The sequence below is a fragment of the Dendropsophus ebraccatus genome, chromosome 5 (genome assembly GCF_027789765.1).
Source record: "Dendropsophus ebraccatus isolate aDenEbr1 chromosome 5, aDenEbr1.pat, whole genome shotgun sequence".
Taxonomy (NCBI): Eukaryota; Metazoa; Chordata; class Amphibia; order Anura; family Hylidae; genus Dendropsophus; species Dendropsophus ebraccatus.
In genome coordinates, this window is record NC_091458.1 from 9,718,180 (window position 1) to 9,731,250 (window position 13,071).

Below are 13,071 nucleotides of genomic sequence, written 5' to 3' on the forward strand. Positions count from 1 at the left end.
AGATAGATATAACAAGCTCAGATACAAGAAGCACAGATATAACAAGCTCAGAAGCAAGATAGAGAGATATAACAAGCTCAGATACAAGAAGCACAGATATAACAAGCTCAGATACAAGATAGATATAACAAGCTCAGAAGCAAGATAGAGAGATATAACAAGCTCAGATACAAGAAGCACAGATATAACAAGCTCAGATACAAGAAGCACAGATATAACAAGCTCAGATACAAGAAGCACAGATATAACAAGCTCAGATACAAGCACATACATAGGCTCAGATAGGAGCATGCTGGGACAGTGTGTGGTTGTTCTCTACGTCGGTGCAGGTTACCTTGGGACACCACTCCCACACCAGCATGAGAATGACCCCCATCACTCGGCCAATCCAAGCACAGGAGGCTATGCTTCCATACTGGCCGACCATCACCATTTTGGCCGGAGGATCTGGAGGTGTATTTAACCCCTTCTCCATAGTGGGAATTTGGGGAGCACTTTGGGGCATTTCTGGGGGGTGGATTATTTTCCATGAGATGCTGGTAAATCCACCCCCCTCCCGGCCAATCAGCTGGCTGGCTTTAGTCGCTCTGTCAGAAGGGGAGCGCTGATCTCTGTCCTCATTTGGTTTTGTAGCACAAAAGGCCAAATCCAGACATCCATCACATTCCCAGAATTCCTGGCTCAGTAACCCTATAACTGCTGGAGAGATTCCTCCTCCCCCATAATTACAGGCATGTGCAGACACGGCCGCTCTCAGTTATTAGGCTCCGGCTCGTTATATGGTTATTACAGTACGCTTCTAGAACTCAGTGGCTGGATATGTGGTCAGGCCAGTGTGGCCCCTGCTCCTCCCTCTGAATAATATGGGGGCCCCAGTATGGGATCTGGAGGGGACCACCATGGTATTGTTCTCATAGACCTCTGCTTGCTGTCAGTGAATAGGGACCGTCATGATTCCTTCCACCCTGTACACACTAAGGAGTCTGTTCTTGCCTTTAGCATTTGGCAAGGATTGGACATGCATGCGTGCCAACAATCTGCTAACAATCCGACTCCAATGCGAGCCCATTCACGTGCGCCGGAACATCTCCATATGGATTCTTTCTATCCCCCAGCATGCTCGCTGATTCTGAGAAGGCTACGGGGAGATTTCTACAGATCTTCTACAGGGCATATATCCTGCCGAATCCATGACAATGATTCTATTGTTCTTATATCTCTGTGTATTGTATCTCAGCTTGTGGGATCTGAGCTTTTTACATCTGAGCTTGTTTTTTCTGTCTGACCATATCGTATCTGAACCTGTTATATTTGTAATTCTGAGCCTGTTGTTTCTGTGCTTGTTTTATCTCAGCTTATTACAGCTGAGCTTGTTTATTAAATATTTTGAAGCTTATTATATCTGAGCTTGTTGTATCTGACTTTTTTGTACAGAGCTTATTGTGTTTGAACTTAGACCACAGCTTGTTAGATCTGAGCTTATTATATCTGAGCTTGTTTAGAACAGAACTTGTTGTATCTGAGTTTATTTTAGCAGAGATTGAAATATCTGAGCTTATTATATTTGAGATTGTATCTGAGATTGTTATAACAGAGCTTGTAACGTGAGCTTGTTATATCAGAGTGTGTTATAGCTGAGCTTATATTTAAGCTTGTATCTGAGTTTGTTTATGGCATAGTTTGGTATATACAGTATGTGCTTTTATCGGAGCTTGTTATACATTAACTTATTATGGCTGAGCTTGTTCTATTTGTATGTTACATCTGATCTTACATATAAATGTGTTGTACTTGAGTTTCTTTTAATGGAGGATGCTATTAGTGCAACCAGTATCTGAACTTTTTGTATGCGAGCTTGTTGTATCTGAGCCTCTTGTATGTGAGCTTGTTGTATCCGAACTTTTTGTAATTGAACTTATTGTGTCTGAGTCTTTTGTATGTGAGCTTTTTTGTATGAGAACTTGTTGTTTCTGAGCCTTTTGTATGTGAGCTTGTTGTATCTGAGCCTTTTGTTTGTGAGCTTGTTGTATGTGAGCCTTCTATATTTGAGCTTGTATCTGAGCCGTTTGTATGTGAGCTTGTTGCATCTGAGCTTTTTGTATGTGAGCTTATTGTATCTGAGCCTTTTGTATCTGAGCTTTTTGTATCTGTTCTTGTAGCTGTGCTTGTTGCTGGGAATCCTCAGCATACATGGCTGTTATGGTTTGTTTGCATTAGGTGGAGTACGTTATTGTGTCTTGCTGAGAGTGTCCATAATAAACTACACTGACCATTTACAGCAGTGTCATAAGTGAAACCTTCCTGTTGGTGCATATAAAGTGCCTTATAGTGCACTGTATATACAGGCTCCACTGTAATATATATCCCTCCAGGGTGTATTATTCCTACCAGTAATCCTATTATCTGCCATGGATGCCAGACGTGTGGAGTGGATGGTTACATTCATAGAGGGGAATAACTGGGAAGGGGGCTTCATGTCATAGGGAATCTATGCGCTATAATTCACGTTGCGGACAGCTGACACTGTTATAGAGCTGTTAGTTCAGGAGACCCCTGGTACCTGTCATAGAGGCGTTCCTGAGCCCCAGAAGTGCTGAGGGCTAAAGCCAGGTCCTAGACCACTATACACGGTCCATAATGGGACAAAGCGGGTGTAGAACCCCCCACATACATTTTACCCACCTCCTCGATATCACTATATAGTTGTCTAACTGGATCGAGATTATTTATTCACGTGACTGGTCAGGTCTAGACAATGGTATACAAGACTAACAAGACCCCCATACACATCAATAGCCAGTTCTAGACTACCAAAAGACTGGACTAGCCAGCTCTAGACCCCTATACACAGGACTGTCCATTACTAGATCTGCTTTTTATTGGACTAGCCAGTTCTACACCCCAATACACTTGTCTAACTGGATGTAGATTATTCATAGACTGGACTAGCCAGCTCTAGACCTCCATACATTGGACTAGCCAGCTCTAGACCTCCATACATTGGACTAGCCAGCTCTAGACTGCACTGGCTGTCTCTAGACTCCTATACAAAGAATTATCCTTTACTAGACCTTCCATACACCAGACTACCCAGCTGTAGACCCCCATACACTGAATTTTGAGCCTAGTCTAGACCCATATACACAGGAGTATCCATTCCTAGATCTTCCTTTTATTGGACTAGCCAGCTCTAGACCCCTCCTATAGACTGCACTGTCTGTCCCTAGACCCCTATACAAAGCACTAGCCAGCTCTAGACCCCTCCTATAGACTGCACTGTCTGTCCCTAGACCCCTATACAAAGCACTAGCCAGCTCTAGACCCCTCCTATAGACTGCACTGTCTGTCCCTAGACCCCTATACAAAGCGCTAGCCATCTCTAGACCCCTCCTATAGACTGCACTGTCTGTCCCTAGACCCCTATACAAAGCACTAGCCAGCTCTAAACCCCTTAACACAGGACTATCCATTACTAGACATTCCTTAGGGCCCTATTCCACCGGACGATTATCGTTTGCATAATCGTTAACGATTAACGATCTCAAACGACCACTATTGCGAAAGACCTGAAAACGTTCACTCATTTCCATGGAACGATAATCGTTACTTATGATCGTAATTGCGATAGTTTTTCTTCGCTATTTATTCGCTATTGCGTTCGTATCTATTGCGAATGACCGAACGACGTCTTATTCAATGCGAACGATGTGCGAACATTTTGCGAACGAGCAACGATAAAAATAGGTCCAGGTCTTATAAGCGATCACGATTTCTCGTTCGGTCGTTAATCGTTAACTGCATTTCAACCGAACGAATATCGTTTAGATTCGAACGATTTAACGATAATCTGAACGATAATCGTCCGGTGGAATAGGGCCCTTACACTGGGCTAAATGTCTCCAGAACCCCATTTACTAAACTAGTCAGCTCTAGACTTCCATACACTAGACCAACCCACTATAGACCTCCATACATTGGACTAGCATTAGACCCCATACACTAGACCAACCCACTATAGACCTCCATACATTGGACTAGCATTAGACCCCATACAATAGACTAGCCATCTGTAGACCCCCATACACTGGACTATCCCACAGTAGCTCTAGACACCCGTCCATGGCTGTATTACAGCAGTAAACACTGTATCCTCTATTACATCCCGGGATATTATACAGGGAATGATCCCATATCCTCTATTACATCCCAGGATATTATACAGGGAATGATCCTGTATCCTCTATTACATCCTGGGATATTATACAGGGAATGATCCCATATCCTCTATTACATCCCGGGATATTATTATACAGGGAATGATCCTGTATCCTCTATTACATCCCGGATATTATACAGGGAATAATGATCCTGTATCCTCTATTACATCCCGGATATTATACAGGGAATAATGATCCTGTATCCTCTATTACATCCCGGGATATTATACAGGGAATGATCCCGTATCCTCTATTACATCCCGGGATATTATACAGGGAATGATCCTGTATCCTCTATTACATCCCGGGATATTATTATACAGGGAATGATCCTGTATCCTCTATTACATCCCGGGATATTATACAGGGAATGATCCCATATCCTCTATTACATCCCGGGATATTATACAGGAAATGATCCTGTATCCTCTATTACATCCCCGGGATATTATTATACAGGGAATGATCCATATCCCTCTATTACATCCCGGGATATTATACAGGGAATGATCCCGTATCCTCTATACATTCCCGGGATATATTATACAGGGAATAATCCTGTATCCTCTATTACATCCCGGGATATTATTATACAGGGAATGATCCTGTATCCTCTATTACATCCCGGGATATTATACAGGGAATGATCCTGTATCCTCTATTACATCCCGGGATATTATTATACAGGGAATAATCCTGTATCCTCTATTACATCCCGGATATTATTATACAGGGAATGATCCTGTATCCTCTATTACATCCCGGGATATTATACAGGGAATGATCCTGTATCCTCTATTACATCCCGGGATATTATACAGGGAATGATCCTGTATCCTCTATTACATCCCCGGATATTATTATACAAGGAATGATCCTGTATCCTCTATTACATCCTTGGATATTATACAGGGAATGATCCTGTATCCTCTATTACATCCCGGGATATTATACAGGGAATGATCCGTATCCTCTATTACATCCCCGGATATTATACAGGGAATGATCCTGTATCCTCTATTACATCCCGGATATTATACAGGGAATAATCCTGTATCCTCTATTACATCCCGGATATTATTATACAGGGAATGAACCCATATCCTCTATTACATCCCGGGATATTATACAGGGAATGATCCTGTATCCCCTATTACATCCCGGGATATTATACAGGGAATGATCCTGTATCCTCTATTACATCCCGGATATTATACAGGGAATAATCCTGTATCCTCTATTACATCCCGGATATTATTATACAGGGAATGAACCTGTATCCTCTATTACATCCCAGGATATTATACAGGGAATGATCCCGTATCCTCTATTACATCCCGGGATATTATACAGGGAATGATCCTGTATCCTTTATTACATCCCGGGATATTATACAGGGAATGATCCCGTATCCTCTATTACATCCCGGGATATTATACAGGGAATGATCCCGTATCCTCTATTACATCCCGGGATATTATACAGGGAATGATCCTGTATCCTCTATTACATCCCGGGATATTATACAGGGAATGATCCTGTATCCTCTATTACATCCCGGATATTATACAGGGAATGATCCTGTATCCTCTATTACATCCCAGGATATTATACAGGGAATGATCCTGTATCCTCTATTACATCCCGGGATATTATACAGGGAATGATCCTGTATCCTCTATTACATCCCGGGATATTATTATACAGGGAATGATCCCATATCCTCTATTACATCCCAGGATATTATACAGGGAATGATCCTGTATCCTCTATTACATCCCCGGATATTATACAGGGAATGATCCTGTATCCTCTATTACATCCCGGGATATTATTATACAGGGAATGATCCCATATCCTCTATTACATCCCAGGATATTATACAGGGAATGATCCTGTATCCTCTATTACATCCGGGATATTATACAGGGAATGATCCTGTATCCTTTATTACATCCCGGGATATTATACAGGGAATGATCCTGTATCCTCTATTACATCCCGGGATATTATAAAGGGAATGATCCTGTATCCTCTATTACATCCCGGGATATTATACAGGGAATGATCCTGTATCCTCTATTACATCCCGGGATATTATTATACATGGAATGATCCCATATCCTCTATTACATCCCGGGATATTATACAGGGAATGATCCTGTATCCTCTATTACATCCCGGGATATTATTATACAGAGAATGATCCTGTATCCTACATTACATCCCGGGATATTATATAGGGAATGATTCCGTATCCTCTATTACATCCCCGGATATTATACAGGGAATGATCCCGTATCCTCTATTACATCCCGGGATATTATTATACAGAGAATGATCCTGTATCCTACATTACATCCCGGGATATTATATAGGGAATGATTCCGTATCCTCTATTACATCCCGGATATTATACAGGGAATGATCCCATATCCTCTATTACATCCCGGGATATTATTATACAGGGAATAATCCTGTATCCTCTATTACATCCCGGGATATTATATAGGGAATGATTCCGTATCCTCTATTACATCACGGGATATTATTATACAGGGAATGATCCTGTATCCTCTATTACATCCCGAGATATTATACAGGGAATGATCCCGTATCCTCTATTACATCCCGTGATATTATTATACAGAGAATGATCCCGTATCCTCTATTACATCCCGAGATATTATACAGGGAATGATCCTGTATCCTACATTATATCCCGAGATATTACACAGGGAATGATCCTGTATCCTCTATTACATCCCGGGATATTATACAGGGAATGATCCCGTATCCTCTATTACATCCCAGAATATTATTATACAGGGAATAATCCTGTATCCTCTATTACATCCCCGGATATTATACAGGGAATGATCCCGTATCCTCTATTACATCCCGGGATATTATACAGGGAATGATCCCGTATCCTCTATTACATCCCAGAATATTATTATACAGGGAATGATCCTGTATCCTCTATTACATCCCCGGATATTATACAGGGAATGATCCCGTATCCTCTATTACATCCCGGGATATTATACAGGGAATGATCCTGTATCCCCTATTACATCCCCGGATATTATACAGGGAATGAACCTGTATCCTCTATTACATCCCAGGATATTATACAGGGAATGATCCTGTATCCTCTATTACATCCCGGGATATTATACAGGGAATGATCCTGTATCCTCTATTACATCCCCGGATATTATACAGGGAATGATCCCGTATCCTCTATTACATCCCGGGATATTATACAGGGAATAATCCTGTATCCTCTATTACATCCCCGGATATTATACAGGGAATGATCCTGTATCCTCTATTACATCCCGAGATATTATACAGGAAATGATCCTGTATCCTCTATTACATCCCGGGATATTATTATACAGGGAATGATCCTGTATCCTCTATTACATCCCGGGATATTATACAGGGAATGATCCTGTATCCTCTATTACATCCCAGGATATTATACAGGGAATGATCCTGTATCCTCTATTACATCCCGGGATATTATACAGGGAATGATCCTGTATCCTCTATTACATCCCCGGATATTATACAGGGAATGATCCTGTATCCTCTATTACATCCCGAGATATTATACAGGGAATGATCCTGTATCCTCTATTACATCCCCGGATATTATACAGGGAATGATCCTGTATCCTCTATTACATCCCCGGATATTATACAGGGAATGATCCTGTATCCTCTATTACATCCCGAGATATTATACAGGGAATGATCCTGTATCCTCTATTACATCCCCGGATATTATACAGGGAATGATCCTGTATCCTCTATTACATCCCCGGATATTATACAGGGAATGATCCCGTATCCTCTATTACATCCCGGGATATTATACAGGGAATAATCCTGTATCCTCTATTACATCCCCGGATATTATACAGGGAATGATCCTGTATCCTCTATTACATCCCCGGATATTATACAGGGAATGATCCTGTATCCTCTATTACATCCCGGGATATTATACAGGTAATGATCCTGTATCCTCTATTACATCCCGGGATATTATACAGGTAATGATCCTGTATCCTCTATTACATCCGGGATATTATACAGGGAATGATCCTGTATCCTCTATTACATCCCGGGATATTATACAGGGAATGATCCCGTATCCTCTATTATAAATCACAGCCAACATTGACACCTGGACTAGTGGGACCCATTATGGCGGCCATGGTTGGTCCTAAGATTTGAGTCTTATGGGGTCTCCTATCACACACAGTGTATCATCACTACCATCATCCTCCCTGACCCCAGGAGCTCACACTCTAATCTCCTATCACACTCAGTGTATCATCACTCCCATCATCCCTGACCCCAGGAGCTGACAATCTAATATCCTATCACACACAGTGTATCATCACTCCCATCATCCTCCCTGACCCCAGGAGCTGACACTCTAATCTCCTATCACACACAGTGTATCATCACTCCCATCATCCTCCCTGACCCCAGGAGCTGACACTCTAATCTCCTATCACACACAGTGTATCATCACTCCCATCCTCCCTGTTTTTTTTCTCTGTTTTTTGCACTGACTTGTGTCGAGCCATCATTCTTCCTAAGAATATCGGTTTCTTTACATAGAAAGATGCATCTCCAAACCCAGATGTGGGTCACATGACCACTGTAATCCCGCCCCCACACGGGAATTCTAACCTGTGGATATATAAATAGCAGCTGTCTATAATATTCTGATAGAGACGCTTTCTGCTTCTCCCACCATACAGAACAGTACCACCACCCTCAGCCGTATACTACAATATATACATCACCCACACTATAGCATAAAGCCAACAGGTACTGTTGCTCTGTATTGCAAACAATAGCTCTATACAATGCATAAATAATAGTGTCATACAATGTATAAATAATACCGCCATACAAAGCAGAAATACCGCCTTACAATGTATAGATAAAACCACCATACAATGCATAAATAGAATCACCATACAATGTATAGATAATAGTGCCACATAATGCATAAATAATACTGCTATACAATGTGAAAATATAACCGCTATACAATGTATAGATAATAGTGCCACATAATTCATAAATAAAACCGCTATACAATGTATAAATATAACCGCCATACAATGTGTAGATAATAGACCCATAGAAAGCATAAATAATACATTGTATAAATAATAGCCCCATACAATGTATAAATAATAGTGCCATATAATGTATAAATAATAGTGACATACAATGTATAGATAATAGTGATATGCAATGTATAAATAATAGGACATACAATGTATAGATAATAGTGACATACAATGTATAAATAATACCGCCATACAATGTATAGATAATAGTGACATACAATGTATAAATAATACCGCCATACAATGTATAGATAATAGTGACATACAATGTATAAATAATACCGCCATACAATGTATAGATAATAGTGACATACAATGAATAAATAATACCGCCATACAATGTATAGATAATAATGACATACAATGTATACATAGCCTCATACAGTGTAAAAATAATAGTGCCATACAATGAATAAATAATACCGCCATACAATGTATAGATAATGGCGCCACATATTAAAACTCAATGTCTGTGTAACAAATCCAGCAACATTCATTCCCATATATAGTACAGGACTGACAGGAACACTGTGTCACTGACCCCCGATGCTATGGAAGAGTCAGGGAGCTGCATTATAGAGCTTCAGTGCAGACATTCCCTCCTCCCCCTTCCTGCCCAGTGCGGCTATCAGCTGCTGCAAAGCGTAAAGGGACAGAATACCCCCAGGCTGGGGTCACTACAGGCGACTTTATGGTTTGGACCATAAATGGAAGTGGAGGTTCCCTTTAAATAAAGACTGTGATAGGAAGTTCAGGCCTCCGGATCCGTCCTCATTAATCCATAAATCAGAGCGGCCTGGGGAGTAGAGTGCGGCCCTGAACACTCCATTCACTTCTACTGTCGCCTCCGCTCGCTCACTGACTTACTGATGAATAAGCAAATCGTGCTTCCTGAAAATAACATCTCAGGTCGGGTTATCATGGGAAGGTGCTGGAGCGGAGGAAGCGCAGGCAACATGGCTGCCGGGGTGCATCATGGGACCACCGGACCGGCCCAGGGACTGCACCACATTCATATATGGCTGCTGCAGTGCACCTTGGGACCACCTGAGCAGCGCAGGGGCTACACAGTATTATAGTAGTTATATCCCTGTATATAGGAGCAGTATTATAGTAGTTATATTCCTGTATATAGGAGCAGTATTATAGTAGTTATATTCCTGTATATAGGAGCAGTATTATAGTAGTTATATTCCTGTATATAGGGGCAGTATTATAGTAGTTATATTCTTGTATATAGGAGCAGTATTATAGTAGTTATATTCCTGTATATAGGAGCAGTAGTATAGTAGTTATATTCCTGTATATAGGGAGCAGTATTATAGTAGTTATATTTAGGGAGCAGTATTATAGTAGTTATATTCTTGTATATAGGGGCAGTATTATAGTAGTTATATTCCTGTATATAGGAGCAGTATTATAGTACTTATATTCCTGTATATAGGGGCAGTATTATAGTAGTTATATTCCTGTATATAGGGGCAGTATTATAGTAGTTATATTCCTGTATATAGGAGCAGTATTATAGTAGTTATTTCCCAGTATATAGGAGCAGCATTATAGTAGTTATATTCCTGTATATTGGAGCAGTGTTATAGTAGTTATATTCCTGTATATAGGAACAGTATTATAGTAGTTATATTCCTGTATATAGGAGCAGTATTATAGTAGTTATATCCCTGTATATAGGAGCAGTATTATAGTAGTTATATTCATGTATATAGGAGCAGTATTATAGTAGTTATATTCCTGTATATAGGAGCAGTATTATAGTAGTTATATTCCTGTATATAGGGAGCAGTATTATAGTAGTTATATTCCTGTATATAGGAGCAGTATTATAGTAGTTATATTCCTGTATATAGGAGCAGTATTATAGTAGTTTTATTCCTGTATATAGGAGCAGTATTATAGTAGTTATATTCCTGTATATAGGAGGCAGTATTATAGTAGTTATTTCCCAGTATATAGGAGCAGTATTATAGCAGTTATATTCTTGTATATAGGGGCAGTATTATAGTAGTTATATTCCTGTATATAGGAGCAGTATTATAGTACTTATATTCCTGTATATAGGGGCAGTATTATAGTAGTTATATTCATGTATATAGGGGCAGTATTATAGTAGTTATATTCCTGTATATAGGAGCAGTATTATAGTAGTTATTTCCCAGTATATAGGAGCAGTATTATAGCAGTTATATTCTTGTATATAGGGGCAGTATTATAGTAGTTATATTGGGGACAGGTTGCTAGCTGTCTGCACTGTCTGTCTGCTGTGATGTCTTTGTATTATTAACCTGTTTGGAAATCGATGAAACCTATTCACTGGTCCATTACTTTTATAGCAGAGGTTTATGACGGGATCTCCCCTGTTTCCATACATAATGTTTACAGATGGGGGGCCCCGTCCCTTGCCCTTTAGCTGATATATATATATATATATATATATATATATATATATATATATCATTCCTGCTATGTAGGTGGTGATATTATCCCTATACTCCGGGCTGGTTGGAGTTGCAGCGAGGGAAGCCCAGTGCTGTGGCCCTCAGTGTGTCCAGTGTCAGCTAGCAGGAAGCAGTGGAGCTGCAGTGAGGGTGGATCTCAGGAGCTGTCAGCCAGTACAGCCCACAGACAGCAGGGCTGGAGGGGAGAGAGAGAACAAGCTGTTTGATGGCACAATCATAAGAATAATCTTAATTCCTGCTCTCCCTCTCACATTTCGTGCTCGCCCTCCCTCTAATCCCATCAGGATTTACATCCAGCCGTGTGCGGAGAGGGGACGGATCGCTTTATGTGCAGCTGCTCTCCCTGCAAAACAAAAGCCATTCTCCATCCAGAGAGATTACCAGTGGAGTCATCCTGAGCAGCCTGGGCTCTGGCATCACCGGATACTGGCATCGCTTCACCTGGCACCTGATCCTGACAGCAGCCTGGACATGGGCGACAAAGGAACCAGGTAACCGGGGGGTTAATGAAGGGGTTAATGGACCTCGTCGCTTCTTCTTCATCAGCTATGAGGCATCCCCAGGGATTTATGGGGTTAACTCCGTTCCCTCAGACCTCATCACGTCTCATGCATTCGTTCTGCTCTATGGATATTAAGGGGTTAATGGACCTTGATTTAAATTAAAAAGGGCAACACGTCAAGGACTGACGGATTACGGACCACCTGCACCTGATCCTGCCAGGCATAGAAAGGGTTAACCTTGTCGCCAGAGCCCCGGGTGTCAGGAGGTTATTTAGTGGTACATAATAAGCAGGGTCTTATCCCACCATCTTATACAGACATGAAGAGGTTAATGCGCTCAAAGGAAAGATTCCGAGTGACGGAGGTTCCCTGCACTTGTCCTAAGTGTTTGTAGGGTTAAATCTATAGCTGGACGCACGACCACGACCGCTTCTATGATAGGAGGGAAGGGTTAACAGACCTTATTCCTCTTTGTGGCTTCAGGGCTAGTGCAGGATACGAAGGGTTACTGCCGCACATAATCAGTGTATGGTTAGGAAGGGGTTATTAGACTTGGTTCCTCTTTGTCGCCCCCAGGCAAGTGTGGGATACAAAGGGTTACTGCCGCACATAATCAGTGTATGGTTAGGAAGGGGTTATTAGACTTGGTTCCTCTTTGTCGCCCCCAGGCAAGTGTGGGATATGAAGGGTTACTGCCGAACATAATCAG

At 41.2% G+C, this 13,071-nt stretch overlaps 1 protein-coding gene across 1 annotated transcript in view; it reads left to right on the forward strand.

The window, feature by feature from the left end:
* The first annotated feature begins 12,028 nt into the window (after positions 1-12,028).
* LOC138792258 (beta-arrestin-1) overlaps positions 12,029-13,071 on the forward strand; it is a 112,914-nt gene continuing 111,871 nt past the window's right edge. Inside the window, exon 1 of the mRNA XM_069969466.1 lies at positions 12,029-12,350. Coding sequence (XP_069825567.1) covers positions 12,331-12,350 — 20 coding nt within the window. The 5' untranslated portion in view covers positions 12,029-12,330. The remainder of the gene's footprint in view (positions 12,351-13,071) is intronic.